This window comes from Oncorhynchus nerka, linkage group LG27, assembly GCF_034236695.1.
Source record: "Oncorhynchus nerka isolate Pitt River linkage group LG27, Oner_Uvic_2.0, whole genome shotgun sequence".
In the NCBI taxonomy this organism is placed as follows: Eukaryota; Metazoa; Chordata; class Actinopteri; order Salmoniformes; family Salmonidae; genus Oncorhynchus; species Oncorhynchus nerka.
The window spans coordinates 1,253,652-1,275,368 of record NC_088422.1 but is presented as its reverse complement, the minus strand read 5'-3'; the positions used below and the strand labels follow the sequence as shown (position 1 = coordinate 1,275,368).

At 48.1% G+C, this 21,717-nt stretch overlaps 1 protein-coding gene across 1 annotated transcript in view; it reads right to left on the bottom strand.

Annotated features, from left to right (window-relative positions):
• Positions 1 to 1,928: 1,928 nt before the first annotated feature.
• The window catches only part of LOC135565243 (mitogen-activated protein kinase 1), a 120,770-nt gene continuing 100,981 nt past the window's right edge, over positions 1,929 to 21,717 (bottom strand). The window contains exons 5-8 of the mRNA XM_065011311.1: positions 19,730 to 19,844; positions 18,124 to 18,365; positions 9,252 to 9,381; positions 1,929 to 4,916 (exon numbers count right to left, since the gene is read on the bottom strand). Coding sequence (XP_064867383.1) covers positions 9,265 to 9,381; positions 18,124 to 18,365; positions 19,730 to 19,844 — 474 coding nt within the window. The 3' untranslated portion in view covers positions 1,929 to 4,916; positions 9,252 to 9,264. The remainder of the gene's footprint in view (positions 4,917 to 9,251; positions 9,382 to 18,123; positions 18,366 to 19,729; positions 19,845 to 21,717) is intronic.

Genomic DNA, 21,717 nt, shown 5'->3' with positions numbered 1-21,717 from the left:
TACTGGAGCAGAGGTATGAAACCACAGCCAGTTACTGGAGCAGAGATGTGAAACCACAGCGTTACTGGAGCAGAGGTATGAAACCACAGCCAGTTACTGGAGCAGAGACCTGTATAGATGTTTGGCCACTTAGATACTACGGCCAGTGAAATGGCAGCAGACATGGAGAATGTTCTCTCTGAGCATCTCAAATACTGATGAAGGAGAGCTCAAGCTACTAACAACTAGCCAGCTTCCATTGAATTGGTTGTGTATGGAACTTAAAATAAGGGTGATAAACGTTATGTGAAACAGGGAAAGCTGAAGCAAATAGGTACGAAGACACTAAGACATGAACTGTTGACGAGAAGTGGACTAATGACCGCTGCGACGGTGTCAAAGAGAAGCTAGCGTATAGATCTAGAGAGACGCAGACATCTCGTGTCACTGATATAATGCCTCCGTTATTAATCCTTGTTATTCGTTCTTCTAGTTCGGGGAAGGAGGGAGCAACAGACGGGACTCGTTTATATAGTCTCTCACAGATCCCCAACGGGTGGTATCGTGTTAAAGGGGAACTTGCATACATAAACCACCACACTATAAACATCCAAACTATTGAAACGGCTCCAGTGGACTGAATTTAGAAATATGGTACGATAATGTACATATTATGTCATCTGACTCATGCCTCTGTAGGTTTGTTTTACACATGAAGGTACGTAATATATATATATAATTATAAACAGTATTTTTTAATATACATAGCCTATGTTTTTTTGTTTGTTGTTGCTTTAAATGAATCTTATTTAAGATCAAGAAATTACAAGTTTATTAACTTGGTAAAAATAAAAAGGGGGTGTGCTCTCCGAGATATTTAAATTTGTGAAGGTGTGCTGCCACCTGATTGGGATCCACTGATCTGCATATAATTAGCATATTACTGCACAAGCACCATGTTAAGTGCCTTGATCCGATGAGTTAAACTCCACCCCCAAAATATATTTTGGTATTTGTTTCAGTTCATTGTAGTCCCAAAATGTTTTGCTTGTCAGCTATGAACAACAATGAACTAATGAAACAAATACCAAAGAGATAGTTAAAGGAAAACGAATTTCAGTGTACCCGGGGGCAGAGGTCATGCACATAAAGGAGCAGTATGATGTAGAACGCATCTAGTACACAGAATAACATCAGCTGTAGTCTATCTGCAACGTTCAACAACATATCGTAACTGAAACAGGGCCCGGGGGTTAGGGGGAGGAGCTGAAACAGGGCCCGGGGGTTAGGGGGAGGAGCTGAAACAGGGCCCGGGGGTTAGGGGGAGGAGCTGAAACAGGGCCCAGGGGGTTAGGGGAGGAGCTGAAACAGGGCCCAGGGGGTTAGGGGGAGGAGCTGAAACAGGGCCCAGGGGGAGGAGCTGAAACAGGGCCCAGGGGGTTAGGGGGAGGAGCTGAAACAGGGCCCAGGGGGTTAGGGGGAGGAGCTGAAACAGGGCCCAGGGGGTTAGGGGGAGGAGCTGAAACAGGGCCCAGGGGGTTAGGGGGAGGAGCTGAAACAGGGCCCAGCCAACCAGACATGATCAATATGTAGACAGAGTGTTTAACAGTCAAAAGGATACAGTATTCCTGTCACAAGGCCAAAGACCCAGAAAGAGATTCACCAGAGGGAGGAGAGGAGGCATTTCTCCCTAACCACTGGTCATCATTTAACAGTGAAGACCCTGCTCCACAGGCCAGGTTGATACTGTCCGTTGGTCTGGTCCGTTTGCTCTTCCTCAAGAGGAGGAAGTGGAGGACCTACGTATTCTATCTGGGAGGGAGGGAGATGCCTAACCAGTGTTACAAAAGTAACACGTAACGTAATCAGATTACTTTTATGAGTAACAGAGTAAAGTAACACGTTACGTAATCAGATTACTTTTATGAGTAACAGAGTAAAGCAACATGTTACGTAATCAGATTACTTTTATGAGTAACAGAGTAAAGCAACACATTACTTTTTCAAACCGGGTTCTATTATTACAGTTACCTCGACAACACATGTTACTTTCAGAATCATCTCTCTACCAACTACCTGTCCTGTGTCTGTCCAGGTACAGAGAGTGTTATGTCAACAACCTGTCCTGTGTCTGTCTGTCTGTCCAGGTACAGAGAGTGTTATGTCAACAACCTGTCCTGTGTCTGTCTGTCTGTCCAGGTACAGAGAGCGTTATGTCAACAACCTGTCCTGTGTCTGTCTGTCTGTCCAGGTACAGAGAGCGTTATGTCAACAACCTGTCCTGTGTCTGTCCAGGTACAGAGAGTGTTATGTCAACAACCTGTCCTGTCTGTCTGTCCAGGTACAGAGAGCGTTATGTCAACAACCTGACCTGTCTGTCTGTCCAGGTACAGAGAGTGTTATGTCAACAACCTGTCCTGTGTCTGTCTGTCTGTCCAGGTACAGAGAGCGTTATGTCAACAACCTGTCCTGTGTCTGTCCAGGTACAGAGAGTGTTATGTCAACAACCTGTCCTGTGTCTGTCCAGGTACAGAGAGTGTTATGTCAACAACCTGTCCTGTGTCTGTCTGTCTGTCTGTCTGTCTGTCTGTCCAGGTACAGAGAGCGTTATGTCAACAACCTGACCTGTCTGTCTGTCCAGGTACAGAGAGCGTTATGTCAACAACCTGACCTGTGTCTGTCTGTCTGTCCAGGTACAGAGAGTGTTATGTCAACAACCTGTCCTGTGTCTGTCCAGGTACAGAGAGCGTTATGTCAACAACCTGTCCTGTGTCTGTCCAGGTACAGAGAGTGTTATGTCAACAACCTGTCCTGTGTCTGTCTGTCTGTCTGTCTGTCTGTCTGTCTGTCTGTCTGTCTGTCTGTCTGTCTGTCTGTCTGTCCAGGTACAGAGAGCGTTATGTCAACAACCTGACCTGTCTGTCTGTCCAGGTACAGAGAGCGTTATGTCAACAACCTGACCTGTCTGTCTGTCCAGGTACAGAGAGCGTTATGTCAACAACGTGTCCTGTGTCTGTCTGTCTGTCCAGGTACAGAGAGTGTTATGTCAACAACCTGTCCTGTGTCTGTCTGTCTGTCCAGGTACAGAGAGTGTTATGTCAACAACTTGTCCTGTGTCTGTCTGTCCAGGTACAGAGAGTGTTATGTCAACAACGTGTCCTGTGTCTGTCTGTCTGTCCAGGTACAGAGAGTGTTATGTCAACAACCTGTCCTGTGTATGTCTGTCTGTCCAGGTACAGAGAGCGTTATGTCAACAACCTGTCCTGTGTCTGTCTGTCCAGGTACAAAGAGTGTTATGTCAACAACCTGTCCTGTGTCTGTCTGTCCAGGTACAGAGAGTGTTATGTCAACAACCTGTCCTGTGTCTGTCTGTCTGTCCAGGTACAGAGAGCGTTATGTCAACAACCTGTCCTGTGTCTGTCTGTCCAGGTACAGAGAGTGTTATGTCAACTACCTGTCCTGTGTCTGTCCAGGTACAGAGAGTGTTATGTCAACAACCTGTCCTGTGTCTGTCCAGGTACAGAGAGCGTTATGTCAACAACCTGTCCTGTGTCTGTCCAGGTACAGAGAGTGTTATGTCAACAACCTGTCCTGTGTCTCTGTCTGTCTGTCCAGGTACAGAGAGCGTTATGTCAACAACCTGTCCTGTGTCTCTGTCTGTCTGTCCAGGTACAGAGAGCGTTATGTCAACAACCTGTCCTGTGTCTGTCCGTCTAGGAACAGGAGTCGCCGGAGGTGTCCCATATGGCACACTATTCCCTATATAGTGCACTACTTTAGACCAGAGCCCTATTCCCTATATAGTGTACTACTTTAGACCAGAGCCCTATTCCCTATATAGTGTACTACTTTAGACCAGAGCCCTATTCCCTATATAGTGTACTACTATAGACCAGGGCCCTATTCCCTATATAGTACACTACTATAGACCAGAGCCCTATTCCCTATATAGTGTACTACTACAGACCAGGGCCCTATTCCCTATATAGTGCACTACTTTAGACCAGGGCCCTATTCCCTATATAGTGTACTACTATAGACCAGGGCCCTATTCCCTATATAGTGTACTACTATAGACCAGGGCCCTATTCCCTATATAGTACACTACTATAGACCAGAGCCCTATTCCCTATATAGTGTACTACTACAGACCAGGGCCCTATTCCCTATATAGTGTACTACTATAGACCAGGGCCCTATTCCCTATATAGTGCACTACTATAGACCAGGGCCCTATTCCCTATATAGTGTACTACTATAGACCAGGGCCCTATTCCCTATATAGTGTACTACTACAGACCAGGGCCCTATTCCCTATATAGTGTACTACTATAGACCAGGGCCCTATTCCCTATATAGTGCACTACTATAGACCAGAGCCCTATTCCCTATATAGTGTACTACTATAGACCAGGGCCCTATTCCCTATATAGTACACTACTTTAGACCAGATCGCTATTCCCTATATAGTGCACTACTATAGCCCAGAGCCCTATTCCCTATATAGTGCACTACTATAGCCCAGAGCCCTATTCCCTATATAGTGCACTACTATAGACCAGGGCACTATTCCCTATATAGTGTACTACTATAGACCAGAGCCCTATTCCCTATATAGTGCACTACTATAGACCAGGGCCCTATTCCCTATATAGTGCACTACTATAGCCCAGAGCCCTATTCCCTACATAGTGCTTTCCAATAGTCCCCCGCAGGCAGTGAGGAGTGGGTGGGGGGATAGACAATAAGCCAACATGTGACCCTCCTCACCCCGTAGGGAGAGAGGGGAGGGATAGAGGGAGAAAGGACAGATCGATTCCTGAAACCCGTTCCTGAGCATGGTGGTCTGACTGAGGAAGGCGGGGGGGGGGGGGGGAGTATACAGGCTGAAGACAGGAGGAACCAGAGCACACAACGAGGAGAGACCAGAGTCTGATCTGTGGAGAGAGAGAGAGAGAGCTGTTAGAGAGAGAGAGACCTGTTAAAGACAGAGAGAGAGAGAGGGAGCTGTTAAAGAGAGAGAGAGAGAGGGAGCTGTTAAAGAGAGAGAGAGAGCTGTTAGAGAGAGAGAGAGAGAGAGAGACCTGAGAAAGAGAGGGAGCTGTTAAAGAGAGAGAGAGAGAGAGAGGAGCTGTTAAAGAGAGAGTTAAAGAGAGAGAGAGAGAGGGAGCTGTTAAAGAGAGAGAGAGAGAGGGAGCTGTTAGAGAGAGAGCTGAGAGAGAGAGAGAGAGAGAGGGAGCTGTTAAAGACAGAGAGAGAGAGGGAGCTGTTAAAGAGAGAGAGAGAGAGGGAGAGAGAGAGAGAGAGAGAGAGAGAGAGCTGTTAAAGACAGAGAGAGAGAGAGGGAGCTGTTAAAGAGAGAGAGAGAGAGGAGCTGTTAAAGAGAGAGAGAGAGAGAGAGAGAGGGAGCTGTTAAAGAGAGAGAGAGAGAGCTGTTAAAGAGAGAGAGAGAGAGAGAGAGAGGGAGCTGTTAAAAGAGAAGAGAGAGAGAGAGAGAGAGAGAGAGAGAGCTGTTAGAGAGAGAGAGAGAGAGAGAGAGCTGTTAAAGAGAGAGAGAGAGAGAGAGAGAGAGAGAGCTGTTAAAGAGAGAGAGAGAGAGAGAGAGAGAGAGAGCTGAAAGAGAGAGAGAGAGAGCTGTTAAAGAGAGAGAGAGAGAGAGAGAGAGAGAGAGCTGTTAAAGAGAGAGAGAGAGAGAGAGAGAGAGCTGTTAAAGAGAGAGAGAGAGAGAGAGAGAGAGAGAGAGCTGAGAGAGAGAGAGAGAGAGAGAGAGAGAGAGAGAGAGAGAGAAGAGAGAGAGAGAGAGAGAGAGCTGTTAAAGAGAGAGAGAGAGAGAGAGAGAGAGAGAGAGAGAGAGAGAGAGAGAGAGAGAGCAGTCACAGAGAGCGCGAGCTGCTAGAGAGCTTTGACATCTCGCCCTCGCTCGCTTTCTCTGACAGCTCCCCCTCTCTCTGACAACTCCCCCTGTCTCTGACAGCTCCCCCGAGCCTGCGAGAGAGAGAGCTGTTAGAGAGAGCGAGCGAGCTGCTAGAGAGAGAGAGTGAGCGAGCTGCTAGAGAGAGAGAGGGGAGAGCTGCTAGAGAGAGAGAGCGAGCGAGCTGCTAGAGAGAGAGAGGAGCGAGCTGCTAGAGAGAGAGAGGGGAGAGCTGCTAGAGAGAGGAGAGAGCTGCTAGAGAGAGGAGAGAGCTGTTAAAGAGAGAGAGAGAGAGAGAGAGAGAGAGAGAGAGAGAGAGAGAGAGAGAGCTGTTAAAGAGAGAGAGAGAGAGAGAGCTGTTAGAGAGAGAGAGAGGGAGCTGTTAAAGAGAGAGAGAGAGCTGTTAAAGAGAGAGAGAGAGATGTTAAAGAGAGAGAGAGATGTTAAAGAGAGAGAGAGAGAGAGAGAGAGAGAGCTGTTAAAGAGAGAGAGAGAGAGAGAAAGAGAGAGGGAGAGAGCTGTTAGAGAGAGAGAGAGAGAGAGAGAGAGAGAGAGCTGTTAAAGAGAGAGAGAGAGAGAGAGAGAGAGAGAGAGAGAGAGAGAGGGAGAGAGCTGTTAAAGAGAGAGAGAGAGAGAGAGAGAGAGAGAGAGAGAGCTGTTAGAGAGAGAGCTGTTAAAGAGAGAGAGAGCTGTTAGAGAGAGAGCTGTTAAAGAGAGAGAGAGAGAGAGAGAGAGAGAGAGAGCTGTTAAAGAGAGAGAGAGAGAGAGCAGTCACAGAGAGCGCGAGCTGCTAGAGAGCTTTGACATCTCGCCCTCGCTCGCTTTCTCTGACAGCTCCCCCTCTCTCTGACAACTCCCCCTGTCTCTGACAGCTCCCCCGAGCCTGCGAGAGAGAGAGCTGTTAGAGAGAGCGAGCGAGCTGCTAGAGAGAGAGAGTGAGCGAGCTGCTAGAGAGAGAGTGAGCGAGCTGCTAGAGAGAGAAAGGGGAGAGCTGCTAGAGAGAGAGAGCGAGCGAGCTGCTAGAGAGAGAGAGGAGCGAGCTGCTAGAGAGAGAGAGGGGAGAGCTGCTAGAGAGAGGAGAGAGCTGCTAGAGAGAGGAGAGAGCTGCTAGAGAGAGAGCAAGCTGCTAGAGAGAGAGAGCGAGCGAGCTGCTAGAGAGAGAGAGCGAGCGAGCTGCTAGAGAGAGAGAGCGGGAGAGCTGCTAGAGAGAGAGTGAGCGAGCTGCTAGAGAGAGAGCGAGCGAGCTGTCAGAGCGAGCGAGAGAGAGCGAGCGAGCTGTCAGAGCGAGCGAGAGAGAGAGCTGTCAGAGCGAGCGAGAGAGAGCGAGAGAGCTGTCAGAGCGAGCGAGAGAGCTGTCAGAGCGAGCGAGAGAGCTGTCAGAGCGAGAGAGAGAGCTGTCAGAGCGAGAGAGAGAGCTGTCAGAGCGAGAGAGAGCTGTCAGAGCGAGAGAGAGAGCTGTCAGAGCGAGAGAGAGCTGTCAGAGAGAGAGAGAGCTGTCAGAGCGAGAGAGAGAGCTGTCAGAGCGAGAGCTGTCAGAGCGAGAGCTGTCAGAGCGAGAGAGAGCTGTCAGAGCGAGAGCTGTCAGAGCGAGAGAGAGAGAGCTGTCAGAGCGAGAGAGCTGTCAGCTGTCAGAGCGAGAGAGAGCTGTCAGAGCGAGAGAGAGCTGTCAGAGCGAGAGAGAGAGAGCTGTCAGAGCGAGAGAGAGAGCTGTTCGACCGAGAGAGAGAGCTGTTCGACCGAGAGAGAGAGCTGTTCGACCGAGAGAGAGAGCTGTTCGACCGAGAGAGAGCTGTTCGAGAGAGAGCTGTTCGAGAGAGAGCTGTTTGACCGAGAGCTGTTTGACCGAGAGCTGTTCGAGAGAGAGCTGTTCGAGAGAGAGCTGTTCGAGAGAGAGCTGTTCGAGAGAGCTGTTCGACCGAGAGCTGTTCGACCGAGAGCTGTTCGACCGAGAGCTGTTCGACCGAGAGCTGTTCGAGAGAGAGCTGTTCGAGAGAGAGCTGTTCGAGAGAGAGCTGTTCGAGAGAGAGCTGTTCGAGAGAGAGCTGTTCGAGAGAGCTGTTCGACCGAGAGAGAGAGCTGTTCGATCGAGAGAGAGAGCTGTTCGATCGAGAGAGAGAGCTGTTCGAGAGAGAGAGAGCTGTTCGAGAGAGAGCGAGCTGCTAGAGAGAGAGAGCGAGCGAGCTGCTAGAGAGAGAGAGCGAGCGAGCTGCTAGAGAGAGAGAGCGGGAGAGCTGCTAGAGAGAGAGTGAGCGAGCTGCTAGAGAGAGAGTGAGCGAGCTGCTAGAGAGAGAGCGAGCGAGCTGTCAGAGCGAGCGAGAGAGAGCGAGCGAGCTGTCAGAGCGAGCGAGAGAGAGCGAGAGAGCTGTCAGAGCGAGCGAGAGAGAGCGAGAGAGCTGTCAGAGCGAGCGAGAGCGAGAGAGCTGTCAGAGCGAGCGAGAGAGAGCGAGAGAGCTGTCAGAGCGAGCGAGAGAGCTGTCAGAGCGAGCGAGAGAGCTGTCAGAGCGAGAGAGAGAGCTGTCAGAGCGAGAGAGAGAGCTGTCAGAGCGAGAGAGAGAGCTGTCAGAGCGAGAGAGAGCTGTCAGAGCGAGAGAGAGCTGTCAGAGCGAGAGAGAGAGCTGTCAGAGCGAGAGAGAGCTGTCAGAGAGAGAGAGAGCTGTCAGAGCGAGAGAGAGAGCTGTCAGAGCGAGAGAGAGAGCTGTCAGAGCGAGAGAGAGAGCTGTCAGAGCGAGAGCTGTCAGAGCGAGAGCTGTCAGAGCGAGAGAGCTGTCAGAGCGAGAGCTGTCAGAGCGAGAGAGAGAGAGCTGTCAGAGCGAGAGAGCTGTCAGCTGTCAGAGCGAGAGAGAGCTGTCAGAGCGAGAGAGAGCTGTCAGAGCGAGAGAGAGAGCTGTCAGAGCGAGAGAGAGAGCTGTTCGACCGAGAGAGAGAGCTGTTCGACCGAGAGAGAGCTGTTCGAGAGAGAGCTGTTCGAGAGAGAGCTGTTCGAGAGAGAGCTGTTCGACCGAGAGCTGTTCGACCGAGAGCTGTTCGACCGAGAGCTGTTCGACCGAGAGCTGTTCGACCGAGAGCTGTTCGAGAGAGAACTGTTCGAGAGAGAGCTGTTCGAGAGAGAGCTGTTCGAGAGAGAGCTGTTCGAGAGAGAGTTGTTCGAGAGAGCTGTTCGACCGAGAGAGAGAGCTGTTCGATCGAGAGAGAGAGCTGTTCGAGAGAGAGAGAGAGCTGTTCGAGAGAGAGAGCTGTTCGAGAGAGAGAGCTGTTCGAGAGAGAGAGCAGTTCGAGAGAGAGAGAGAGAGCTGTTCGAGAGAGAGCTGTTCGAGAGCGAGAGAGAGCTGTTCGAGAGAGAGAGAGAGAGAGCTGTTTGTACCTGGTTCTATAGGTTAGGACCTGCAGACTGTGTTGAAGCGAGCCGTCTCTTCAAAGATCAGCTCCTTCAGGGTCTCTTTGGGGAGATCATCCAGTTCCATGTCAAACTTGAAAGGAGCCTCGGCTACAGGCTAACAGAGAGAGAGAGAGAGAGATAGGAGGTTAGATTCTCTGTTACAGGCTAACAGAGAGAGAGAGAGATAGGAGGTTAGATTCTCTGTTACAGGCTAACAGAGAGAGAGAGAGATAGGAGGTTAGATTCTCTGTTACAGGCTAACAGAGAGAGAGAGAGAGACAGGAGGTTAGAGTCTAAACTAGGGTCAGGGTTTATTATCTCTGTAGGGTGGTAGTACTGCGCCAGGTAAAGGTGAGCCAGGGTCAGGGTTTATTATCTCTGTAGGGTGGTATATATATATATATATATACACACACACACACACACATATACATACACAGTTGAAGTAGGAAGTTTACATACACCTCAGCCAAATACATTTAAACTCAGTTTCACAATTTCTGACAATTGCCACTTTATATAATGTTTACATACCCTACATTACTCATCTCATATGTAGATACTGTACTTTATACCATCTACTGCATCTTGCCTATTTTAACGGCACCTTCGCCAAATACATTTAAACTCAGTTTATCACAATTCCTGGCATTTAATCATAGTAAAGATGTCTTAGGTCAGTTAGGATCACCACTTTATTTTAAGAATGTGAAATGTCAGAATAATAGTAGAGAGAATGATTTATTTCAGCTTTTATTTCTTTCATCACATCCCCAGCGGGTCAGAAGTTTACATACACTCAATTAGTACTTGGTAGCATTGCCTTTAAATTGTTGAACTTGGGTCAAACGTTTCGGGTAGCCTTCCACAAGCTTCCCACAATAAATTGGGTGAATTTTGTCCCATTCCTCCTGACAGAGCTGGTTTAACTGAGTCAGGTTTGTAGGCCTCTTTGCTCGCACACGCTTTTTCAGTTCTGCCCACACATTTTCTAAAGGACTGAGTTCAGGGCTTTGTGATGGCTACTCCAATACCTTGACTTTGTCCGGTGAAATGTCAGAGCGCCAAATTCAAATGAAATTACTATAAATATTACGCTTTCATGAAATCGCAAAAGCTACACTTGTTTGTTAATCCAGCCAACGTATCAGATTTGAGAAAGGCTTTACGGCGAAAGCAAACCTTGAGATTATCTGACGACAGCAAACAGACAATCATATTTCAACCCGCCAGGCGCGACACAAACGTCAGAAATAGATATAATTCATGCCTTTGAAGAGCTTCTTCTGTTCCAATATGTCCCATAAACATCACAAATGGTCCTTTGTTCGATTAATTCCGTCGTTATGTATCCAAAATGTCCATTTATTTGGCGCGTTTGATCCAGAAAAACATTGGTTCCAACTCGCGCAACATGACTTCAAAATATCTAATAAGTTACCTGTAATTTCTGTCCAAACATTTCAAACAACTTTCCTAATACAACTTTAGGTATTATTTTACGTAAATAATCGATACAATTGAAGACGGGATAAACTGCGTTCAATACCGGATGAAAACAAAGTGGAGCGTGCTTTCAGGTCACGCGCCTCTAACAAACAGTACACTTCACTCGACCCTAGTTCTGAACAGGGCTACTTCTTCATTACACAAAGGAAAAACATCAACCAATTTCTATGGACTGTTGACATCCAGTGGAAGCGATAAGAACTGTAAGCAAGTGCCTTAGAAATCCAGATCCCCATAGAAAGCCATTGAAAAGAGAGTGACATCAATTTTTTTTTCTCCTGGATGGTTTGTCCTCGGGGTTTCGCCAAATAAGTTCTGTTGTACTCAGACGTCAGAGTGTTTTCGATCCAAATCTACTAATATTATTATAAACTCTATATTATATTATATATATATATATATATATATATCCTAGCTTCTGGGCCTGAGTAGCAGGCAGTTTACTTTGGGCACGCTTTTCATCCGGACGTGAAAATACCGCCCCCTATCCTAGAGAGGTTTTAAGCCATTCTAACACAACTTTGGAAGTATGCTTGGGGTATATTGTCTATTTGGAAGACCCATTTGCGACTAAGCCTTAACTTCCTGACTGATGTCTTGAGATGTTGCTTCAATTCATCCACAGAATTTTTCTTTCCCCATGATGTGATCTATTTTGTGAAGTGCACCAGTCCTTCCTGCAGCAAAGCACCCCCACAACATGATGCTACCACCCCCGTGCTTCACGGTTGTACTTATTAATACTTATTTTCCACCATAATTTGCAAATAAATTCATTAAAAATCCTACAATGTGATTTTCTGGATTTTTTTGTTTGTCTTAGTTGAAGTGTACCTATGATGAAAATTACAGGCCTCTCTCATCTTTTTAAGTGGGAGAACTTGCACAATTGGTGGCTGACTAAATACTTTTTTGCCCCACTGTGTGTGTGTGTGTGTGATATGTATATAAACATTGTCCCATTATAATGTATATAAACATTGTCCCATTATAATGTATATAAACATTGTCCCATTATAATGTATATAAACATTGTCCCATTATAATGTATATAAACATTGGCCCATTATAATGTATATAAACATTGTCCCATTATAATTTATATAAACATTGGCCCATTATAATTTATACACTTTCTATCTAGTTGTAGATGTTTTATAATCCAAAATAATAATTTCACCTGCATTCAGAAAGTATTCAGACCCTTTGACTTTTTCCACATTTTGTTACGTTACAGCCTTATTCTAAAAGGTTTACATCAGCAATCTACCCACCAGGACAAAGTGAAAACAGGTTGTTAGACATTTTTGCAAATGTATTAAAAAACAACAGAAATACATTATTTACAAAAGTATTCAGACCCTTTGCTATGAGACTCAAAATTGAGCTCAGGTTCATCCGGTTTCCATTAAAAATCCCTGAGATGTATCTACAACTTGGAGTCCACCTGTGGTAAATTCAATTGATTGGACATGATTTGGAAAGGCACACACCTGTCTATATAAGGTCCCCCAGTTAACCGTGCAAGTCAGAGCAAAAACCAAGCCATGATGTCGAAGGAATTGTCCGTAGAGCTCAGAGACAGGATTGTGTCGAGGCACAGATCTGGGGAAGGGTACCAAAAAATGTCTGCAGCATTGAAGGTCCCTAAGAACCAATATTTAAATAGAAGAAGTTTAGAAACCACCAAGACTCTTCCTAGAGCTGGCCGCCCGGCCAAACTGAGAAATCGGGGGAGAAGGGTCTTGGTCAGGGAGATGACCAAGAACCCAATAGTCACTCTGAAAGAGCTCTACAGTTCCTCTGTGGAGATGGGAGAACCTTCCAGAAGGACAACCATCTCCGACAGCACTTCCAATCAGGCCTTTATGGTAAAGTGGCCAGAAGGAAGCCACTCCTCAATAAAAGGCACCTGACACCCCACTTGGAGTTTGCCAAAAGGCACCGACAAGATTCTCTGGTCTGATGAAACCAAGATTGAACTCGTCGGCTTGAATGCCAAGTGCCACTTCTGGAGGAAACCTGGCACCATCCCTACGGTGAAGCATGGTGGTGGCAGCATCATGCTGTGGGGATGTTTTTCAGCGGCAGGGGCTGGGAGACTAGTCAGGATCGAGGGAAAGATGAACAGATGTAAGTACAGAGAGATCCTTGAAGAAAACCTTCTCTAGAGTATTCAGGACCTCAGACTGGGGCGAAGGTTCACCTTCCAACAGGACATCGACCCTAAGCACACAGCCAAGACAACGCAGGAGTGGCTTCGGGACAAGTCTCTGAATATCCTTTAGTGGCCCAGCCAGAGCTCGGACTTGAACCCGATTGACCATCTCTGGAGAGACCTGAAAAAAGCTGTGCAGCAACGCTCCCCATCCAACCTGACAGAGCTTGAGAGGATCTGCAGGAAATGGGAGAAACTCCCCAAATACAGGTGTGCCAAGCTTCTAGCGTCAGACCCAAGAAGACTCCAGGCTGTAATCGCTGCCAAAGGTGTTTCACCAAAGTACTGAGTAAAGGGTCTGAATACTTATGTAAATGTCATATTTCTGTTATTATTTGCAAACATTTCTAAAAACCTGTTTTTGCTTTGTCATTATGGGGTATTGTGTGTAGATTGATTACATTGTTCCCCCCTAGTCAATGTTAGAATAAGGATAAGGCTGTAATGTAACAAAATGTGGAAAAAGTCAAGGGGTCTAACTACTTTCCGAATGCACTGTATATATTAGTTATACTCATCCATATGACGGAAATCCATCGAAGTGACAGAACATTAACCCCAGGGTTCATTACCTATTCTGTAGGAACGTAGTAGTGCTCCAGGTAAGAGTGAGTCAGGGTCAGGGGTCATTACCTATTCTGTAGGAACGTAGTACTGCTCCAGGTAAGAGTGAGTCAGGGTCAGGGGTCATTACCTATTCTGTAGGAACGTAGTAGTGCTCCAGGTAAGAGTGAGTCAGGGTCAGGGTTCATTACCTATTCTGTAGGACCGTAGTACTGCTCCAGGTAAGAGTGAGTCAGGGTCAGGGGTCATTACCTATTCTGTAGGAACGTAATACTGCTCCAGGTAAGAGTGAGTCAGGGCCAGGGTTCATTACCTATTCTGTAGGAACGTAGTACTGCTCCAGGTAAGAGTGAGTCAGGGCCAGGGTTCATTACCTATTCTGTAGGAACGTAGTACTGCTCCAGGTAAGAGTGAGTCAGGGTCAGGGTTCATTACCTATTCTGTAGGAACGTAGTAGTGCTCCAGGTAAGAGTGAGTCAGGGCCAGGGTTCATTACCTATTCTGTAGGAACGTAGTAGTGCTCCAGGTAAGAGTGAGTCAGGGCCAGGGTTCATTACCTATTCTGTAGGAACGTAGTAGTGCTCCAGGTAAGAGTGAGTCAGGGCCAGGGTTCATTACCTATTCTGTAGGAACGTAGTAGTGCTCCAGGTAAGAGTGAGTCAGGGCCAGGGTTCATTACCTATTCTGTAGGAACGTAGTAGTGCTCCAGGTAAGAGTGAGTCAGGGCCAGGGTTCATTACCTATTCTGTAGGAACGTAGTAGTGCTCCAGGTAAGAGTGAGTCAGGGCCAGGGTTCATTACCTATTCTGTAGGAACGTAGTACTGCTCCAGGTAAGAGTGAGTCAGGGTCAGGGTTCATTACCTATTATGTAGGAACGTAGTAGTGCTCCAGGTAAGAGTGAGTCAGGGCCAGGGTTCATTACCTATTCTGTAGGAACGTAGTAGTGCTCCAGGTAAGAGTGAGTCAGGGCCAGGGTTCATTACCTCATCTGTAGGAACGTAGTAGTGCTCCAGGTAAGAGTGAGTCAGGGCCAGGGTTCATTACCTATTCTGTAGGAACGTAGTAGTGCTCCAGGTAAGAGTGAGTCAGGGTCAGGGGTCATTACCTCATCTGTAGGGCCGTAGTACTGCTCCAGGTAAGAGTGAGTCAGGGTCAGGGGTCATTACCTCATCTGTAGGGCCGTAGTACTGCTCCAGGTAAGAGTGAGTCAGGGTCAGGGGTCATTACCTCATCTGTAGGGCCGTAGTACTGCTCCAGGTAAGAGTGAGTCAGGGTCAGGGGTCATTACCTCATCTGTAGGGCCGTAGTACTGCTCCAGGTAAGAGTGAGTCAGGGTCAGGGGTCATTACCTCATCTGTAGGGCCGTAGTACTGCTCCAGGTAAGAGTGAGTCAGGGTCAGGGTTCATTACCTATTCTGTAGGAACGTAGTAGTGCTCCAGGTAAGAGTGAGTCAGGGTCAGGGGTCATTACCTCATCTGTAGGGCCGTAGTACTGCTCCAGGTAAGAGTGAGTCAGGGTCAGGGGTCATTACCTCATCTGTAGGGCCGTAGTACTGCTCCAGGTAAGAGTGAGTCAGGGTCAGGGGTCATTACCTATTCTGTAGGAACGTAGTAGTGCTCCAGGTAAGAGTGAGTCAGGGTCAGGGTTCATTACCTATTCTGTAGGAACGTAGTAGTGCTCCAGGTAAGAGTGAGTCAGGGTCAGGGGTCATTACCTCATCTGTAGGGCCGTAGTACTGCTCCAGGTAAGAGTGAGTCAGGGTCAGGGGTCATTACCTCATCTGTAGGGCCGTAGTACTGCTCCAGGTAAGAGTGAGTCAGGGTCAGGGGTCATTACCTATTCTGTAGGAACGTAGTAGTGCTCCAGGTAAGAGTGAGTCAGGGTCAGGGTTCATTACCTATTCTGTAGGAACGTAGTAGTGCTCCAGGTAAGAGTGAGTCAGGGTCAGGGTTCATTACCTATTCTGTAGGAACGTAGTAGTGCTCCAGGTAAGAGTGAGTCAGGGTCAGGGGTCATTACCTCATCTGTAGGGCCGTAGTACTGCTCCAGGTAAGAGTGAGTCAGGGTCAGGGGTCATTACCTCATCTGTAGGGCCGTAGTACTGCTCCAGGTAAGAGTGAGTCAGGGTCAGGGTTCATTACCTATTCTGTAGGAACGTAGTAGTGCTCCAGGTAAGAGTGAGTCAGGGCCAGGGTTCATTACCTATTCTGTAGGAACGTAGTAGTGCTCCAGGTAAGAGTGAGTCAGGGCCAGGGTTCATTACCTATTCTGTAGGAACGTAGTAGTGCTCCAGGTAAGAGTGAGTCAGGGCCAGGGTTCATTACCTATTCTGTAGGAACGTAGTAGTGCTCCAGGTAAGAGTGAGTCAGGGCCAGGGTTCATTACCTATTCTGTAGGAACGTAGTAGTGCTCCAGGTAAGAGTGAGTCAGGGCCAGGGTTCATTACCTATTCTGTAGGAACGTAGTAGTGCTCCAGGTAAGAGTGAGTCAGGGCCAGGGTTCATTACCTATTCTGTAGGAACGTAGTACTGCTCCAGGTAAGAGTGAGTCAGGGTCAGGGTTCATTACCTATTATGTAGGAACGTAGTAGTGCTCCAGGTAAGAGTGAGTCAGGGCCAGGGTTCATTACCTATTCTGTAGGAACGTAGTAGTGCTCCAGGTAAGAGTGAGTCAGGGCCAGGGTTCATTACCTCATCTGTAGGAACGTAGTAGTGCTCCAGGTAAGAGTGAGTCAGGGCCAGGGTTCATTACCTATTCTGTAGGAACGTAGTAGTGCTCCAGGTAAGAGTGAGTCAGGGTCAGGGGTCATTACCTCATCTGTAGGGCCGTAGTACTGCTCCAGGTAAGAGTGAGTCAGGGTCAGGGTCATTACCTCATCTGTAGGGCCGTAGTACTGCTCCAGGTAAGAGTGAGTCAGGGTCAGGGTCATTACCTCATCTGTAGGGCCGTAGTACTGCTCCAGGTAAGAGTGAGTCAGGGTCAGGGTCATTACCTCATCTGTAGGGCCGTAGTACTGCTCCAGGTAAGAGTGAGTCAGGGTCAGGGGTCATTACCTCATCTGTAGGGCCGTAGTACTGCTCCAGGTAAGAGTGAGTCAGGGTCAGGGTTCATTACCTATTCTGTAGGAACGTAGTAGTGCTCCAGGTAAGAGTGAGTCAGGGTCAGGGGTCATTACCTCATCTGTAGGGCCGTAGTACTGCTCCAGGTAAGAGTGAGTCAGGGTCAGGGGTCATTACCTCATCTGTAGGGCCGTAGTACTGCTCCAGGTAAGAGTGAGTCAGGGTCAGGGGTCATTACCTATTCTGTAGGAACGTAGTAGTGCTCCAGGTAAGAGTGAGTCAGGGTCAGGGTTCATTACCTATTCTGTAGGAACGTAGTAGTGCTCCAGGTAAGAGTGAGTCAGGGTCAGGGTTCATTACCTATTCTGTAGGAACGTAGTAGTGCTCCAGGTAAGAGTGAGTCAGGGTCAGGGGTCATTACCTCATCTGTAGGGCCGTAGTACTGCTCCAGGTAAGAGTGAGTCAGGGTCAGGGGTCATTACCTCATCTGTAGGGCCGTAGTACTGCTCCAGGTAAGAGTGAGTCAGGGTCAGGGGTCATTACCTCTTCTGTAGGAACGTAGTACTGCTCCAGGAAAGAGTGAGTCAGGGTCAGGGGTCATTACCTCATCTGTAGGGCCGTAGTACTGCTCCAGGTAAGAGTGAGTCAGGGTCAGGGGTCATTACCTCATCTGTAGGACCGTAGTACTGCTCCAGGTAAGAGTGAGTCAGGGTCAGGGGTCATTACCTCTTCTGTAGGAACGTAGTACTGCTCCAGGTAAGAGTAAGTCAGGGGTCATTACCTCTTCTGTAGGAACGTAGTACTGCTCCAGGTAAGAGTGAGTCAGGGCCAGGGTTCATTACCTCTTCTGTAGGAACGTAGTAGTGCTCCAGGTAAGAGTGAGTCAGGGTCAGGGGTCATTACCTCTTCTGTAGGGCCGTAGTACTGCTCCAGGTAAGAGTGAGTCAGGGTCAGGGGTCATTACCTCATCTGTAGGGCCGTAGTACTGCTCCAGGTAAGAGTGAGTCAGGGTCAGGGGTCATTACCTCATCTGTAGGACCGTAGTACTGCTCCAGGTAAGAGTGAGTCAGGGTCAGGGGTCATTACCTCTTCTGTAGGACCGTAGTACTGCTCCAGGTAAGAGTGAGTCAGGGTCAGGGGTCATTACCTCATCTGTAGGACCGTAGTACTGCTCCAGGTAAGAGTGAGTCAGGGTCAGGGTTCATTACCTCATCTGTAGGGCCGTAGTACTGCTCCAGGTAAGAGTGAGTCAGGGTCAGGGGTCATTACCTTCTGTAGGGCCGTAGTACTGCTCCAGGTAAGAGTAAGTCAGGGTCAGGGGTCATTACCTTCTGTAGGGCCGTAGTACTGCTCCAGGTAAGAGTCAGGGTCAGGGTTCATTACCTCAACTGCAGGGTCGTAGTACTACTCCAGGTCAGGGTGAGCTAGGGTCAGGGGTCATGACCTCATCTGTAGGGTTGTAATACTATTCCAGGTAGGGGTGAGCCAGGGTCAGGGGTCATTACCTCATCTGTAGGATCGTAGTACTGCTCCAGGTAAGGGTGAGCCAGAGCCTCCTCTACCTCGATCCTCTTGTGGGGGTTGAAGGTCAACATCTTGTCCAGCAGGTCCAGAGCTTTGGGGTCGGCGTTGGGGAAGAGGCGGTTCCAGGGGACCTTGCAGCGCAGTGGGAGAGACAGCAGGTAGTTCCTGGCCTTGATGTTAATGATGCAGTTCAGATCCTCCTGGGAAGGAGACCCTAGGATACCTGGAGACATGACACCAGGGGTCAGCTCAACAGCTAGAGACATGACACCAGGGGTCAGCTCAACAGCTAGAGGGAGACATGACACCAGGGGTCAGCTCAACAGCTAGAGGGAGACATGACACCAGGGGTCAGCTCAACAGCTAGAGACATGACACCAGGGGTCAGCTCAACAGCTAGAGGGAGACATGACACCAGGGGTCAGCTCAACAGCTAGAGGGAGACATGACACCAGGGGTCAGCTCAACAGCTAGAGACATGACACCAGGGGTCAGCTCAACAGCTAGAGGGAGACATGACACCAGGGGTCAGCTCAACAGCTAGAGGGAGACATGACACCAGGGGTCAGCTCAACAGCTAGAGACATGACACCAGGGGTCAGCTCAACAGCTAGAGACATGACACCAGGGGTCAGCTCAACAGCTAGAGACATGACACCAGGGGTCAGCTCAACAGCTAGAGACATGACACCAGGGGTCAGCTCAACAGCTAGAGGGAGACATGACACCAGGGGTCAGCTCAACAGCTAGAGACATGACACCAGGGGTCAGCTCAACAGCTAGAGGGAGACATGACACCAGGGGTCAGCTCAACAGCTAGAGGGAGACATGACACCAGGGGTCAGCTCAACAGCTAGAGGGAGACATGACACCAGGGGTCAGCTCAACAGCTAGAGACATGACACCAGGGGTCAGCTCAACAGCTAGAGGGAGACATGACACCAGGGGTCAGCTCAACAGCTAGAGACATGACACCAGGGGTCAGCTCAACAGCTAGAGGGAGACATGACACCAGGGGTCAGCTCACAGCTAGAGACATGACACCAGGGGTCAGCTCAACAGCTAGAGGGAGACATGACACCAGGGGTCAGCTCAACAGCTAGAGGGAGACATGACACCAGGGGTCAGCTCAACGGCTAGAGGGAGACATGGACACCAGGGGTCAGCTCAACAGCTAGAGGGAGACATGACACCAGGGGTCAGCTCAACAGCTAGAGGGAGACATGACACCAGGGGTCAGCTCAACAGCTAGAGGGAGACATGACACCAGGGGTCAGCTCAACAGCTAGAGACATGACACCAGGGGTCAGCTCAACAGCTAGAGGGAGACATGACACCAGGGGTCAGCTCAACAGCTAGAGGGAGACATGACACCAGGGGTCAGCTCAACAGCTAGAGGGAGACATGACACCAGGGGTCAGCTCAACAGCTAGAGGGAGACATGACACCAGGGGTCAGCTCAACAGCTAGAGGGAGACATGACACCAGGGGTCAGCTCAACAGCTAGAGGGAGACATGAGTATGTGTGTGTGTGTGTGTGTGTGTGTGTGTGTGTGTGTGTGTGTGTGTGCGTGCGTGCGTGCGTACCCAGTATGTGGTTGAGCTGGTCCAGGTAGTGCTTCCCGGGGAAGATGGGTCTATTGGAGAGCATTTCAGCCAGGATGCAGCCCACAGACCAGATATCAATCGACTTGGTGTAACCCTGAGAGAGGAGAGGCTAGCATTAATACAGCACATAGGAACCTCTAGCATTAATACAGCAGATACATGTCCCCTGGCTGTAGTAACCTCTAGTATTAATACAGTAGAAACATGTCCCCTGGCTGTAGTTACCTCTAGCATTAATACAGTAGATACATGTCCCCTGGCTGTAGTTACCTCTAGCATTAATACAGCAGATACATGTCCCCTGGCTGTAGTTACCTCTAGCATTAATACAGCAGATACATATAGTAACCTCTAGCATTAATACAGCAGATACATGTCCCCTGGCTGTAGTAACCTCTAGCATTAATACAGCAGATACATGTCCCCTGGCTGTAGTAACCTCTAGCATTAATACAGCAGATACATGTCCCCTGGCTGTAGTTACCTCTAGCATTAATACAGCAGATACATGTCCCCTGGCTGTAGTTACCTCTAGCATTAATACAGCAGATACATGTCCCCTGGCTGTAGTAACCTCTAGCATTAATACAGTAGAAACATGTCCCCTGGCTGTAGTAACCTCTAGCATTAATACAGCAGATACATATAGTAACCTCTAGCATTAATACAGCAGATACATATAGTTACCTCTAGCATTAATACAGCAGATACATGTCCCCTGGCTGTAGTTACCTCTAGCATTAATACAGCAGATACATGTCCCCTGGCTGTAGTAACCTCTAGCATTAATACAGCAGATACATGTCCCCTGGCTGTAGTAACCTCTAGCATTAATACAGCAGATACATATAGTAACCTCTAGCATTAATACAGCAGATACATGTCCCCTGGCTGTAGTTACCTCTAGCATTAATACAGCAGATACATGTCCCCTGGCTGTAGTTACCTCTAGCATTAATACAGCAGATACATGTCCCCTGGCTGTAGTTACCTCTAGCATTAATACAGTAGATACATGTCCCCTGGCTGTAGTAACCTCTAGCATTAATACAGCAGATACATGTCCCCTGGCTGTAGTAACCTCTAGCATTAATACAGCAGATACATGTCCCCTGGCTGTAGTAACCTCTAGCATTAATACAGCAGATACATGTCCCCTGGCTGTAGTTACCTCTAGCATTAATACAGTAGATACATGTCCCCTGGCTGTAGTTACCTCTAGCATTAATACAGCAGATACATATAGTAACCTCTAGCATTAATACAGCAGATACATGTCCCCTGGCTGTAGTAACCTCTAGTATTAATACAGCAGATACATGTCCCCTGGCTGTAGTTACCTCTAGCATTAATACAGCAGATACATGTCCCCTGGCTGTAGTAACCTCTAGCATTAATACAGCAGATACATGTCCCCTGGCTGTAGTAACCTCTAGCATTAATACAGCAGATACATGTCCCCTGGCTGTAGTAACCTCTAGCATTAATACAGCAGATACATGTCCCCTGGCTGTAGTAACCTCTAGCATTAATACAGCAGATACATGTCCCCTGGCTGTAGTTACCTCTAGCATTAATACAGCAGATACATGTCCCCTGGCTGTAGTTACCTCTAGCATTAATACAGCAGATACATGTCCCCTGGCTGTAGTAACCTCTAGCATTAATACAGTAGAAACATGTCCCCTGGCTGTAGTAACCTCTAGCATTAATACAGCAGATACATATAGTAACCTCTAGCATTAATACAGCAGATACATGTCCCCTGGCTGTAGTAACCTCTAGTATTAATACAGCAGATACATGTCCCCTGGCTGTAGTTACCTCTAGCATTAATACAGTAGAAACATGTCCCCTGGCTGTAGTTACCTCTAGCATTAATACAGCAGATACATATAGTTACCTCTAGCATTAATACAGCAGATACATGTCCCCTGGCTGTAGTAACCTCTAGCATTAATACAGCA